General features: G+C 43.8%; 1 protein-coding gene and 1 long non-coding RNA gene across 5 annotated transcripts in view; both read right to left on the bottom strand.

The window, feature by feature from the left end:
• Window positions 1-2,526, bottom strand: part of LOC142922480 (uncharacterized) — a 187,885-nt gene extending 185,359 nt beyond the window's left edge. For both annotated transcript variants that reach the window (XR_012940069.1, XR_012940070.1), the window contains exons 1-2: window positions 2,426-2,526; window positions 2,130-2,233 (exon numbers count right to left, since the gene is read on the bottom strand). This is a non-coding gene — a long non-coding RNA (uncharacterized LOC142922480). The remainder of the gene's footprint in view (window positions 1-2,129; window positions 2,234-2,425) is intronic.
• Window positions 2,527-4,596: 2,070 nt separating this feature from the next.
• Window positions 4,597-12,892, bottom strand: LOC142922479 (uncharacterized). 3 transcript variants are annotated; one of them, XM_076063296.1, is made up of 10 exons: window positions 12,802-12,892; window positions 11,494-11,567; window positions 11,084-11,142; window positions 10,882-10,951; window positions 10,511-10,584; window positions 9,745-9,853; window positions 9,510-9,604; window positions 8,426-8,601; window positions 5,184-5,251; window positions 4,597-5,005 (listed from the first exon to the last, which is right to left on the bottom strand). In XM_076063296.1, exons 1-10 carry the CDS (start codon window positions 12,807-12,809, stop codon window positions 4,797-4,799), a joined length of 942 nt encoding a protein of 313 aa, XP_075919411.1. In that variant the 5' UTR covers window positions 12,810-12,892; the 3' UTR covers window positions 4,597-4,796. The 3 variants fall into 3 exon arrangements, with proteins under 3 accessions (XP_075919411.1, XP_075919410.1, XP_075919409.1); XM_076063295.1 differs by lacking the exons at window positions 10,511-10,584; window positions 12,802-12,892 and adding an exon at window positions 10,655-10,728 and having other exon boundaries at window positions 11,494-12,771; XM_076063294.1 differs by lacking the exon at window positions 12,802-12,892 and having other exon boundaries at window positions 11,494-12,698.
• Window positions 12,893-14,291: the final 1,399 nt, after the last annotated feature.

The raw sequence follows: 14,291 nt of genomic DNA, 5'->3' as shown, positions 1-14,291 counted from the left end.
AGAGTCTGTATGTAAGTGTCAGTATGTAAGTGTCTAAGTGTCTGTATGTAAGGGTCTGTATGTAAGTGTCTATATGTAAGTGTCTGTATGTAAGTGTCTGTATGTAAGTGTCTGTATGTAAGTATCTGTATGTAAGTGTCTGTATGTAAGTGTCTGTATGTAAGTGTCTGTATGTAAGTGTCTGTATGTAAGTGTCTCAGTATCTGTATGTAAGTGTCTGTATGTAAGTGTATGTAAGTGTCTGTATGTAAGTGTCTGTATGTAAGTGTCTTTATGTAAGTGGCTGTATGTAAGTGTCTGTAAGTGTCTGTATGTAAGTATCTGTATGTAAGTGTCTGTATGTAAGTTTCTGTATGTAAGTGTATGTTTGTAAGTGTCTGTATGTAAGTGTCTGTATGTAAGTGCCCGTTTGTAAGTGTCTGTATGTAAGTGTCTGTATATAAGTGCCTGTATGTAAGTGTCTGTATGTAAGTGTCTCAGTGTCTGTATGTAAGTGTCTGTATGTAAGTGTCTCAGTGTCTGTATGTAAGTGTCTGTATGTAAGCTTCTGTATGTAAGTGTCTGTAAGTAGTGTCTCTATGTAAGTTTCTGTATGTAAGTGTCTCAATGTAAGTGTCTGTATGTAAGTGTCTGTATGTCAGTGTCACAGTGTCTGTATGTAAGTGTCTGTATGTAAGTGTCTGTATGTCAGTGTCACAGTGTCTGTATGTAAGCGTCTGTATGTGTCTATGTAAGTGTCTCAGTGTCTGTATTTAAGTGTCTGTATGTAAGTGTCTGTATGTAAGTGTCTCAGTGTCTGTATGTAAGTGTATGTAAGTGTCTGTATGTAAGTGTCTGTATGTAAGTGTCTCAGTGTCTGTATGTAAGTGTATGTAAGTTTCTGTATGTAAGTGTCTATTTAAGTGTTTCAGTGTCTGTATGTAAGTGTCTGTATGTAAGTGTCTGTATGTAACTGTCTGTATGTAAGTGTCTGTATATAAGTGTCTGTATGTAAGTGTCTGTATGTAAGTGTTTGTATGTAAGTGTCTCAGTATCTGTATGTAAATGTCTTTATGTAAGTGTCTGTATGTAAGTGTCTCAGTGTCTGTTTGTGTCAGTATGTAAGTGTCTGTATGTAAGTGTCTGTATGTAAGTGTCTATGTAAGTGTCTCAGTGTCTGTATGTAAGTGTCTGTATGTAAGTGTCTGTATGTAAGTGTCTTAGTGTCTGTATGTAATTGTCCGTATGTAAGTGTCTTTATGTAAGAGTCTGTATGTAAGTGTCTGTATGTAATGTCGTCTGTCTGTGTGTGTGTGTGTACGCTTAAGGTACACACACACACACAGACAGACGACATTGCCTGGGACTTGACACCTGTCAAGCACGCCGATTATTCACCGGCGTTTTATATCTTTAACCCGTCGATGCCATGTGTTTAAATAAACTCTACTTCCCTGGTGTCTACTTCCTTAACTCGGATAACCCTGTAGGGCAGTGGCTCTTCACAACCTGAGGGTGCGAGATTCCCTTTCTGGGGGGGTACGAGACACGGCCAGATTTGTTTTCTTTAGAAGGTGAAAAAACAAAACGCAAATTTAGCGTGGATACGTTAGTACAACTACTTTGTTTCATCAACCCCTGTGTATTTATTGTGGCCTTACGTCCCACAGGGGGTGCAGAGGAGTTGCTGTGTACAGTAAAACCTTGGATTGCGAGTAACTTGGCCTGCGAGTGTTTGGCGAGACGGGCTACATTTGTAAATAAATATTAACTTGATAAACGAGCGAGGTTCTCGCAATACGCGCAGCGCACGTGTAGACACGCTTTGTACTGCCGGGCGTCACGTGATCACAACTGATGTACCGAGTGCTCTGATTATACGCGAGTGCTTTGGATTACAAAACACGTTTCCGGAACGAATCGAGCTCGCGATCCCACGGTTTCTACCGTATCGACGTTGTACGACGTTGTTAACGGCTGAGAGCCACAAGGGGTGGCAGGCTGCGGTCAAGGTGAAGAGACACCGCTCTCGGGGGAAGGACGGCCGGGGGTTGAAACGATAAAAGGGAGAGAGGGCGAAGGGGGAGGAGGAGGGGAACGCCTAAATGCGCCCGAATGAGCGAGCTGAAAAATAACGCTCCAACATTTACCTCTCCTGAGACAGCTCTGATTCCAGGACGTTCACCGCGTTCAAGGCGTCTCTGAGGTCATTCTCCAAGACGCGCTCTTTTGCTTTCGCTCCGTTGAGTTCGCTCTGGAAGGTAAACGACGCCCCAAGATGCGGCGCCGGGCGACGCGAATTGCCACATTTGTGCGCGCAAAAAAGAGCATCCGCAGCGACGACAATTGACGCAATTCTAACACGCGTTTGCAAACGATAACGCTCACAGGGAAGTGTTGCGCGGGTTATTATTTTACCCGTAGATTTAAGAAACGTTCGAAATACCTTGCTTTCGTTTTTCAGCGTTTCCATGGCGGCTATCCGCTGTTCCATTTGACAGACGGCTTCTTGGAGTGAAGCTCTCTCTCGTTTGAACGCGTCTAAGGATTCCTTCACGCAAGACACGACACGAGACCAACACTTCCTACGATACCCCAAGATGTGTTTATTGCACCACGGTGGGCGTAAGCTCTCGGATGCCGTAGCGATAGGTTTTACCCTTTTAACTGGCACCAAAAACTGACACCTTTATTCAAGGCATCATGTCTGCAATAACCGCAACACAAGCAGTCAAAATGCAAGCAAAAAAGAGACAACTCTGATAATGATATTGGCACTGTCCTTGAATTTGATTGGTCCACACCCGAGACGGCTTTTCTTAGAGCCTAGTCTCCACTGGTGTTGGACCAGAAGACGCCAAAAGGCGTACAACTCAAAAACAGCGCACTATCAAGTATTGAGGGCTCGGGGTGAGAATTTACATTATGAGACCTCCTTTGCCAGTAACAAGATATAGGAATAGGTTTTTACCCTTTTAACTGGCACCAAAAACTGACACCTTTATTCAAGGCATCATGTCTGCAATAACCGCAACACAAGCAGTCAAAATGCAAGCAAAAAGACAACTCTGATAACGATATTGGCACTGTCCTTGAATTTGATTGGTCCACACCCGAGACGGCTTTTCTTAGAGCCTAGTCTCCACTGGTGTTGGACCAGAAGACGCCAAAAGGCGTACAACTCAAAAACAGCGCACTATCAGAGTATTGAGGGCTCGGGGTGAGCATTTACATTATGAGACCTCCTTTGCCAGTAACAAGATATAGGAATAGGTTTTTACCCTTTTAACTGGCACAAAAAACTCAAATTCAAGGACAGTGCCATTATTATTATCAGAGTTGTCTCTTTTGTTTGCATTTTGACTGCTTGTGTTGTGGTTATTGCAGACATGATGCCTTGAATAAAGGTGTCAGTTTTTCGTGCCAGTTTAAAAGGGTAGAACCTATTACTATATCTTGTTACTGGCAAAGGAGGTCTCATAATGTAAATGCTCTCGGATGCCGTCTGAACGTTCCCTTTCTCTCCCCCCTCCCCCCCCCCCACGTGCTCCCCGAGCCTCTCAGGAGCTCAACGTGAAACGCCTTGCCAAGCAAAACAAAAAATATTGGGACGCGACCCAAACGCCGTTGCGAGCACAGCGACGGAGACCGACGCAGTGGCCGGCGTTCCGTGTTTGATAAAATCGAAAAGCACCGTTAGACCTCCTTTGCCAGTGCCAAAATATAATAATATAATAGGGGTTTTCCCCCTTTTTTCTGGCAACAAAACTGAAACCTTTTTATACAAGGATTCATGTCGCTGCATCGACCACAATACCTGCAGTCAAAACGCAAACAAAAAAACCTACTATGATAATATATATGTGGCATTGTCCTTGAAACTGATTGGTCCACACCTAGGGACGGCTTTCTTTTGAGCCTCGACCCAATTGGTGCTAGACCACATGACGCCAAAAGGCGTCACACAGCTCAAAGACAATGCACTATCCAGGTAATGAGGGCTCGGGGTGAGCATCTACATCATTGGACCTCCTTTGCCAGTGCCAAAATATAATAATAGAGGGGTTTTCCCCCTTTTTTTGGCAACAAAACTGAAACCTTTTTTTACGAGGAGTCACGTCGCTGCATTGACCACAATATACCTGCAGTCAAAATTCAAACAAAAAACCTACTATGATAATATATGTGGCATTGTCCTTGAAACTGATTGGTCCACGCCAAAAGGCGTCACACAGCTCAAAGACAATGTACGCCTTTTGGCGTCATCTTGTCGAGCACCAATTGGGTCGAGGCTCAAAAGAAAGCCGTCCCTTGGTGTGGACCAATCAGTTTCAAGGACAATGCCACATATATATTATCATAGTAGGTTTTTTGTTTGCATTTTGACTGCAGGTATTGTGGTTATTGCAGTGACGTGAATCCTCGTAAAAAGGTTTCAGTTTTATTGCCAGAAAAAAGGGGAAAAACCCTATTATTATAAATCGAAAAGCGATTGTGTTTTCTTTTGGGGAACAAAGTGCGAGCCCCAATACGGCAACGCTGCATAGCTTGCTCAAGCAGGTGACTTCGCTGGCGGAAAACAATCCCAACGCAATTGAACCATTTCAGAGAAGTGGGGCGGGTGGGAAGATAAATCGAAATCATTTAATGTAGCTGCTACAAAGCTTTGGAACCATCTAGCATCGTCTCTTAGCACCTTCACTCTGTCATCTCTGTCCTCACCTAAACCGACTGTTAAGATCACAAAAGTTTCAAATGTGAATGTAAATAGTACAATCTAATTGATTTATTTTAAAAATGTGAACCTGTGTAATTGTTCAAATAGAATGATTTGCTGAGCCACCATTGACAAAGAGCTTTTTTGGCTCATTGGGCTTTACTTGGCTAATGAACTTGTGAACTACAATCGCGACGTTGAACGTCGTCCGCTCTTCTGGCTGATATTGCGATAGACGACATTGAAATGTGCTCACCAGTGTTTCGCGATGTTTCATGTCGTTATTGTCGCTTGCAATCTTCAAATTACCTAAAAATATTAATCGAGTGATAATATTAATTAAGGATTACCAATAAACGTTGGACAACGATGAAAATATATTAAACAGACGTTAACAATGTACACTCCTGATAGAGGTCAAATGTCACACGTGCGATAAATAATTAACACTCGCAATGGTCACTGACACTCTCAAAACGTTGCCTACCTATTTCTGTATTTTTTTCACGAATATTTCTTTCAAGCCTGCTACGAATCTCAGCTTCTTCGCTGCGCCTGATAAAAAAAAAACATAACAAGACATCTGCCTCATTTAATTGTTAAAAAAAATGTCATACGCAACGCAGTACACAATCAATGCAAGACGAAAATCGTCCCCGTGTAGCCTTAACAGACTGTTGGGTCAAGTGCTGCTCGTGAGCATCATTGTTAAGGCCGGCACGGTACACGAGGGGGTGGGTGGCCAGCACCACGCCCGGCCGCCTTTGTCTCCCCAGTGGCAATGTTCACACACCGCACCAGGGTACTCATTTGAGGCCGAGTTGAGTGGAGGCCCGGGACCGGTTCGGATAATCGTCACGCGGACGTTGTGTTCGTGATGTGCGGCAGAAGCCAGATTAAACGATGCAGAAAACTGCATCGGTAAACAAACTGTACTCTATTATTGGTTCTTTCGGTAAAGTCACCACGTAGAAGGGAAACAATAAAATAATAAAAATATAAAACGATAAAATTCTCACGTGTGAAAACCACATATCAAGAAAATTTTCTTGCAGTGGTTTTCACACCTGACGATGATTGCTTGCGTTGCAGTCGAAACGTCGTGAGAATTTAATTGTTTTATATTTTTATTATTTTAGTGTTTCCCTTCTACGTGGTGACTTTACCGAAAGAACCAAGAATATAAATCGCTGCAGTCACGAAAGCTTTAAATAAAAATTTAAACTGTACTGTATTTGTTTTGCTTTACAGATACAACAACAGTCAGAGATGTTCTACGCAATGCAGCGCCTTCTCCTTAGTAGCTCCCAACGTCTGAAATTCACAAACTTGAAAACTCGCTAATAACTTAATTGGGGGAAACACGAAGCAACTGTCGCCCCCTACTGCAAAATAATTGCAGACCCAGCGCATCGTGGCTGCTTCTCCCTCTCCCCCCTCCTCCGTTCCGAACAATGATGGACTCGTCCGTCTGAACAAAGCTCGTCGCTTTCCGTGGTGCTAACGTTGAAACAAGGAAAAAATAAACCGGCATGCTAATCCCTCACACTAACATTCTGCCTTTAACATCCTGCTAATCCAACACATTAACACAGCTATTTCAATGCTAAATTATTCTGTTGATATGTAAACTCGGACTTTAACACCCTGCTAATCCAACACATTAACACAGCTACTTCAATGCTAAATCCTTCTGTTGATATGTAAACTCTGACTTTAACATAGCTACTTCCGTGACCAGTCACATGCTGATCCCTCACACTAACATCATGCTAATCTCCCAGTTACATTCTAATTTGTTGACTTTAACATCCTGCTAATCCAACACATTAACACAGCTACATCAATGCTAAATCCTTATGTTGATATGTAAACTCGGACTTTAACATAGCTACTTCCGTGACCAGTCACATGCTGATCCCTCACGTTAACATTCTGCTAATCTCCCAGTTACATGCTAATTCCTCACATCAACATCATGCTAATCTCCCAGTTACATGCTAATTCCTCACATTAACATCCTGCTAATCTCCCAGTTACATGCTAATTCCTCACATCAACATCATGCTAATCCAACACATTAACTTAGCTACTTCAATGCTAAATCCTTCTGTTGATATGTAAACTCTGACTTTAACATAGCTACTTCCGTGACCAGTCACATGCTGATCCCTCACACTAACATCATGCTAATCTCCCAGTTACATGCTAATTTCTGACTTTAACATCCTGCTAATCCAACACATTAACACAGCTACATCAATGCTAAATCCTTATGTTGATATGTAAACTCGGACTTTAACATAGCTACTTCCGTGACCAGTCACATGCTGATCCCTCACGTTAACATTCTGCTAATCTCCCAGTTACATGCTAATTCCTCACATCAACATCATGCTAATCTCCCAGTTACATGCTAATTCCTCACATTAACATCCTGCTAATCTCCCAGTTACATGCTAATTCCTCACATCAACATCATGCTAATCTCCCAGTTACATGCTAATTCCTCACATTAACATCATGCTAATCCAACACATTAACTTAGCTACTTCAATGCTAAATCCTTCTGTTGATATGTAAACTCCTAAGTCAAGGGGCTCTGCTCCTCCCACCCAGCTTAAAAGACGCTGCCAAGCTTAGCAGTGTTCACTCGAGCGCCGTCTTCCCGACAGTTCTGTTTCTTCACCTGAGGAAGGCTACTTGTGTTGTGGCCGAAACGTCGTGAGAATTTTATTTTGTTTTATTTTTATTATTTTATTTCCATTCTACGTGGTGGTGACTTTACCGAAAGAACCAAGAATATGAATCCCTGCAGTCACGAAAGCTTTAAATGGAAATTTAAACTGTACTGTATTTGTTTTGCTTTACAGATACCACAACAGTCAGAGATGTTCTACGCAATGCAGCGCCTTCTCCTTAGTAGCTCCCAACGTCTGAAATTCACAAACTTGAAAACTCGCTAATAACTTAATTGGGGGAAACACGAAGCAATTGTCGCCCCCTACTGCAAAACAATTGCAGACCCCCTTCTAAACGTGAACACTGCGGGGCAGTGTCCTTCACTGCAAGGCCGGCGGGCCACGAGCGGCCCCTGGTGGCCTCTTGTGCGGCCCCTGACAATACCCAGATCTGAAATCACCTCCCCATCGTCGTCGTCGTCGTCGTCCTCGTGTGCTGCTGTCAAACCCAGCAGTGTTAAAACGTGTGGCGGCCCTCACGCTGTACCGTGTCTTATCGGCGGACGTGCCCCACCCCCCCCGACCCGCCCTCGCCCTCCGCCACCTCTGAAAATGAGTGAAGAACACCACCGTGGTGCTTTCCTGCGTCAACCAGCGTAGTACGTGACAATAGCGACGCAACGATAATTAACATCTTCTTTGGTTCTTTCGGTAAAGTCACCATCACGTAGATTGAGAATAAAATAATAAATTGATAAAATGACACGATAAAATTCTCACATTTCGGGCCACGACACAAGCGGCCTTCATCAGGTGAAGGGACGAGAATGTCTGGAGGACAGCGCTGGAGCGCTGAGGCAGTCTCGTCCCTTCACCTGATGAAGGCCGCTTGTGTTGTGGCCGAAACGTCGTGAGAATTTTATCGTGTTATTAAATTTTATTAATTTATTATTTAATACAATTAATCCTTGCAGTCACGAACGCTTTAAATCGATGATTAATGTCTCGGCACGCGTCACGTTCCGTGTTGTAAAAGTTCACCACTTGCCTCTGGCTGGCTGCTGCTGTCAACTCTTCGTTTGCCTTCTCCAGGTTTTGCACAATCACGTTCAGGTCCCGACGTTCGTGCTGCAGCTTGTCGCACGACAGCCGCTGCCCCGCGGTGCTTGCGGTGAACTCTCGCTCCTTCTCCGCAAAACTTCTCTCCGCGTTTTGCATCCCAGCCTGCATTCAGACCGTACGATGATGAAATCGATGAGGCGGGTGACCCGCTGCATTTGTTCAGATACAGTTAAAAAAGCTTGAGACTTTTCCAAAAAGGCTAAGAGAAAACCATTCCTTATTCTTGATTCTTTCGGTAAAGTCGCCACGTAGAAGGGAAACTATAAAATGATTAAAATATCAAACAATTAAATTCTCACGACGTTTCGACGGCAACACAAGCAATCATCATCAGGTGTGAAAACCACAGCAAGAACATTTGGAATAAGTGGCGGTGAAAAATGTTTCTTGCTGTGGTGTTCACACCTGATGATGATTGCTTGAGTTGCCGTCGAAACGTCGTGAGAATTTTATTGTTGTATATTTTTATTATTTTATTGTTTCCTTTCTACGTGGCGACTTTACCCGAAAGAACCAAGAATATGAATCCCTGCAGTGACAAAAGCTTTAAATCAAAAAGAAAACCATTCCGTTAAAAATATCCAGTTAAGGAATGCAGACAATATTAGCGATGTAATAAATATGAACGGATACATATTCTTAGCTCTTTCAGTAAAGTCACGTTGAAGGGAAACAATAAAAATAATAAAATATATATATAACAATAAAAATTCTCACGACGTTTCGACCATAACACAAACGGTCATCATCAGGTGTGTCGGTTTGCATTAATGTATTTATTTTTAAAACACCATTTAAACACCGTTTAAAAATAAATTAATTAATGCAAACCGACACACCTGATGACGACCGTTTGTGTTATGGTCGAAACGTCGTGAGAATTTTTATTGTTTTAAATATATTTTATTATTTTGTTTCCCTTCAACGTGGTGACTTTACCGAAAGAGCTAAGAATATGAATCGCTGCAGTCACGAAAGCTTTAAATAAAAAAAATGAACGGATAGGTCACCTGCAGCGTGCTTTCAATTTCCCGACGGCGATTTACTTCGAGTTTCAGGGTACCACTTTCTTTCTGCATTTGCTCAAGCCGTGCTTGAAAGTTGCCTGTTAATTCACGCAAAACAAATGAAATCGGGATCGACTTTCACGGTCGGGACGTGCAGACATTTGCCCACCGCGCACACGCACAAACACATCCGGGCTCGTTGGCAATAAAAAGCGGGCAACTTGAAGTGTGCTCTCACGCTCTGTTTCTTCGAGTCGAGCGCAGCTTTCAATGGAATCTTGCAGCTTTTGCGAGGCCATTTTGAGCTCTTCATTTTTTAACTCCAACAGCTCGGACATTTCTTTGGCCTAAGAGCGAAAAGACGGAACTCTCTGTTTGCTAACTACTGAACGACAAAGATAATAATACGACTTTACGCACGGATCTATGAAATGACCTACTGCTGGGCAAGGCGAGTTTTCTGGTTTGAAAGTCATCATTGAAGTCAGATAAGTTGTGTTTACCAGACTGAAATGAACTTGAGAAATCAAGACAAAGAGGTCGAAATGTGCAGATCCCATATATTTCGTTGAACAAATGCGTTTAGGGCACTGAATACGTTCTAAAGTGGAAATAATTCACATTTTAAGCATTATATTGTTATACAGACGTTTGTAAATTGTAAAAGCAATGTATGAACACTGTACACAATGGCAATAGTAGGCGTTAAAGGCAATAGTTTGGGATAGGAACATTAATATATCAGTTTTTATTTGAAGGTGATCTTGATCTTCAAAGGATATTTTATGATTGAGACAGGCATGCCTTTAGGAGCTGCATTTCTTACATTTGAAATCAACAAAAATTAATGAGCCTGAATTATAACAGACCCTTGGGGTTTGAGCTATATATATACACACTGGTTTGTAAAAGGTAATGCATGGTCATTTAATCCAATTTTTTTTTTATCCCAACATGCATTTAAAATGTGAGCAAAAGCGATCAGCTCGTGGATTCGCCCGAACCTGGCTTTCTTTAATCGTCAACTTGTTTACAAAGTCCCACCGCGCTCTTTCCATTTCTTCCACAGCTGCTTCCACTGCGTACGACACACGCGTCATGCATTTAAAATGTGAGCAAAAGCGATGAGCTCATGAATTCGCGCGAACCTGGCTTTCTTTAATCGTCAACTTGTTTACAAAGTCCCACCGCGCTCTCCCCGTCGCTTCCACGGCTGCTTCCACTGCGTACGACACACGCGCGTCGCACGTTCGACAAAGTGGCTGAGCGCGTCAATATTCATCCAGTAAAAACCACAACGGTCATTGATCATCATCGACAGTGCTCTGCGTATCACTGAGCAGCCGTGCATTGCGTCACCCGGCACGAGACTCACCTTTGCACAACGCAATATTCTTGTCATTTTGAGACTTTAAATTCAATTCGCTGAAAGTCACCGCAAACGTCTTTAAGAGAGGATGACAGCGGGGATCCAGCATTAATGTTAAATGTGCACGTGCGTACGTTTATACCGTTACACGTTTCTCAAGAAATACAATTAAATGAAAACAAAATTTAAAAAGCATCACACATTTTACCTTCAGTTCTGCTTTCAGCGACGAATGAACAGCTTCCACTTCTTCTTGTTCTGTTTCAGCTGCCATTATCACCGTGCGGACGTGACCCACGTGAGTCAACGACAAGCAAGTTTAATCACTAAACGTGTTACACCGTCAACGTCCATTATCACCGTACGCACGTGACCCACGTGAGTCAACGACAATCAAGTTTAATCACTAAACGTGTTACACCGTCAATGTCATTATCACCGTACGCATGTGACCCACGTGAGTCAACGACAATCAAGTTTAATCACTAAACGTGTTACACCGTCAACGTCCATTATCACCGTACGCACGTGACCCACGTGAGTCAACGACAAGCAAGTTTAATCACTAAACGTGTAACACCGGCAACGTCCAATGGTCGGCGAATGTTGAGAATGTACCTCTGGTTAATGTTTGTTGCACTGAAGAGGACTGGCCCTTCAGATCGTCACACATCTGCCTGGTGGCACGGATCCTTACGGACACGGGCACATTGCAAGGACGGCGGGTCAGAAAACCTTCGTAGGAACGTATCCGCCATTTTAAGGCAAAGCGCATTGCAGATGAAGATATTCTTGGTTCTTTCGGTGAAGTCACGTAGAAGGGAAACAACAAAATAAAAACTCACCGTGATTTTGTTGTTTTCTGTGACTTTACAGAAAGAACCAAAGAACGTGAATTCCTGCAGTCGCGAAAGTTTTTAAAATGAAAATGCAGAGAGGATGTTGGTGTCATCAACAAGTCGCTCGTTTGTTCTGCCGGCGTGACCTCTGACCTCCACCCAGTAGTCCACTCAGGGGCGGAGCAACAGGGGGGGATGGGGGGGGTCAGCCCCCCCCCCTGAAAATTTGGGGAAGTCGGCAATCGGGATAACCGGATATCCGGCTGCTGCAAAATGCCGCAGGCTGCCACCTTGTGATGCCACCTTGTGTGCTGCCCTGCAGGCTGTCACCTTGTGCTGCCCTGCAGGCTGCCACCTCGTGTGCTGCCCTGCAGGCTACCACCTTGTGTGCTGCCCTGCAGGCTACCACCCCGTGTGCTGCCCTGCAGGCTACCACCTTGTGATGTCACCTTGTGCTGCCCTGCAGACTGCCACCTTGTGCTGCTGCCCTGCCAGCTGCCACCTTGTGATGTCACCTTGTGTGCTGCCACCTCGTGCTGCCCTGTAGGCTGCCACCTTGTGCTGCCCTGCAGGCTGCCACCTTGTGTGCTGCCCTGCAGGCTGTCACCTTGTGCTGCCCTGCAGGCTACCACCTTGTGCTGCCACCTTGTGATGTCACCTTGTGATGTCACCTCGTGCTGCCCTGCAGGCTGCCACCTTGTGTGCTGCCCTGCAGGCTGCCACCTTGCGTGCTGCCCTGCAGGCTGCTTGAGCGGCAGCCTTGCGAACTTATCGAACTTACTGGCCACGTCGGCGGCTCCGACCTATTAATAAACTCCGCAGCTCAAATCCAATAATTAGTTTTATACATTTGTGGTGCCCATTGGAAAACACAAACACACTGAGATATCTCAGAATGTTGAAGTCAGCAACCCCCCCAAAGTCAAAATCCTGGCTCCTCGCCCCTGAGTCCACTGGACATCTCTAAAATCTACCGGACATTTGTTACAAAAAAAAGAGCTTCATTGCTCTTCGGGTTTCTCCAGTAAGCTTAGGAACCTAAACAGAGGACAAAGATGAAATTCGAGGGAAATGAATAACTTCTTACTTCTCCATTAAATCTCCTTTGATGTCAATCACGTCTTGAAGTTGCGCGCTGAGGTGTACATTTTCAAGCTGAAAGGAAACACGACACACACACTTCGCTGAGGTGACGCATACCGCTTCAACACAGTTGTCTGATAATTGTTATCTGACACACAGCACTGATAATAACGTTCGGGTTTCATAAAGCATCGTCAATCATGCAGACAAAGCGATCGCTGAGGAACCACAGACACGAATCTTATTGCTGTCCAGTTGAAGCTACAAACAGATTAGAAGTACCTTTAAATTATTGTCTTGGCAAACCAAGTGTTTCTCTATTTTAGTTAACAATGACGAATGATGAGTGGACACAATTACCAATCATAATGATGACTATGGGGAATCCACAAAAACAACCTAATCGTGATTATAACCAGACGAAATTAATGAGTCTGAAACAATATGCAAATGTAGCAACGTTATTTGAGATGCCACTGCATCTCCCATTGAGCACGGTTGGCTACGTACGGTGTGAAAGAAGTTCAACATACACACACGTAGCACGGTTGGCTACGTACTGTGTGAAAGATGTTCAACATACACACACATAGCACGGTTGGCTACGTACGGTGTGAAAGAAGTTCAACAAACACACACACAGCACGGTTGGCTACGTACGGTGTGAAAGATGTTCCACATACACACACGTAGCACGGTTGGCTACGTACGGTGTGAAAGATGTTCAACATACACACACACATAGCACGGTTGGCTACGTACGGTGTGAAAGAAGTTCAACATACACACACGTAGCACGGTTGGCTACGTACGGTGTGAAAGAAGTTCAACATACACACACATAGCACAGGTGGCTACGTACGGTGTGAAAGAAGTTCAACAAACACACACATAGCACGGTTGGCTACGTACGGTGTGAAAGAAGTTCAACATACACACACACGTAGCACGGTTGGCTACGTACGGTGTGAAAGAAGTTCAACATACACACACGTAGCACGGTTGGCTACGTACGGTGTGAAAGATGTTCAACATACACACACATAGCACGGTTGGCTACGTACGGTGTGAAAGAAGTTCAACATACACACACACACATAGCACGGTTGACTACGTACGGTGTGAAAGAAGTTCAACATACACACACATAGCACGGTTGGCTACGTACGGTGTGAAAGATGTTCAACATACACACACGTAGCACGGTTGGCTACGTACGGTGTGAAAGAAGTTCAACATACACACACGTAGCATGGTTGGCTACGCACGGTGTGAAAGATGTTCAACATGTAAGTGTCTGTATGTAAGTGTCTGTATGTAAGTGTCTGTATGTAAGTGTCTGTATATAAGTGTCTGTATGTAAGTGTCTGTATGTAAGCTTCTGTATGTAAGTGTCTGTAAGTAGTGTCTCTATGTAAGTGTCTCAGTGTCTGTATGTGTCTGTATGTAAGTGTCTCAATGTAAGTGTCTGTATGTAAGTGTCTGTATGTACGT

The sequence above is a fragment of the Petromyzon marinus genome, unplaced genomic scaffold (assembly GCF_048934315.1).
Source record: "Petromyzon marinus isolate PM22_M1 ecotype Great Lakes invasive population unplaced genomic scaffold, UKy_Petmar_22M1.pri1.0 PM_G_Scaffold_99, whole genome shotgun sequence".
Taxonomy (NCBI): Eukaryota; Metazoa; Chordata; class Hyperoartia; order Petromyzontiformes; family Petromyzontidae; genus Petromyzon; species Petromyzon marinus.
The sequence above is the reverse complement of the archived record's forward strand: the minus strand, read 5'-3'. Positions and strand labels throughout refer to the sequence as shown.

What these genes read in the sequence shown, in the direction of transcription:
- LOC142922479 (XM_076063295.1), bottom strand. Translation starts at nt 11,650, where the DNA reads ATGCGCTTTGCCTTAAAATGGCGGATACGTTCCTACGAAGGTTTTCTG. An exon ending in TGACGATTAAAGAAAGCCAG is followed by an intron (nt 9,854 to 10,654) that starts GTTCGCGCGAAT and finishes TTTCGCTCTTAG; the next exon opens with GCCAAAGAAATGTCCGAGCT. An exon ending in ACAGCAGCAGCCAGCCAGAG is followed by an intron (nt 5,252 to 8,425) that starts GCAAGTGGTGAA and finishes TTTTTTTATCAG; the next exon opens with GCGCAGCGAAGAAGCTGAGA.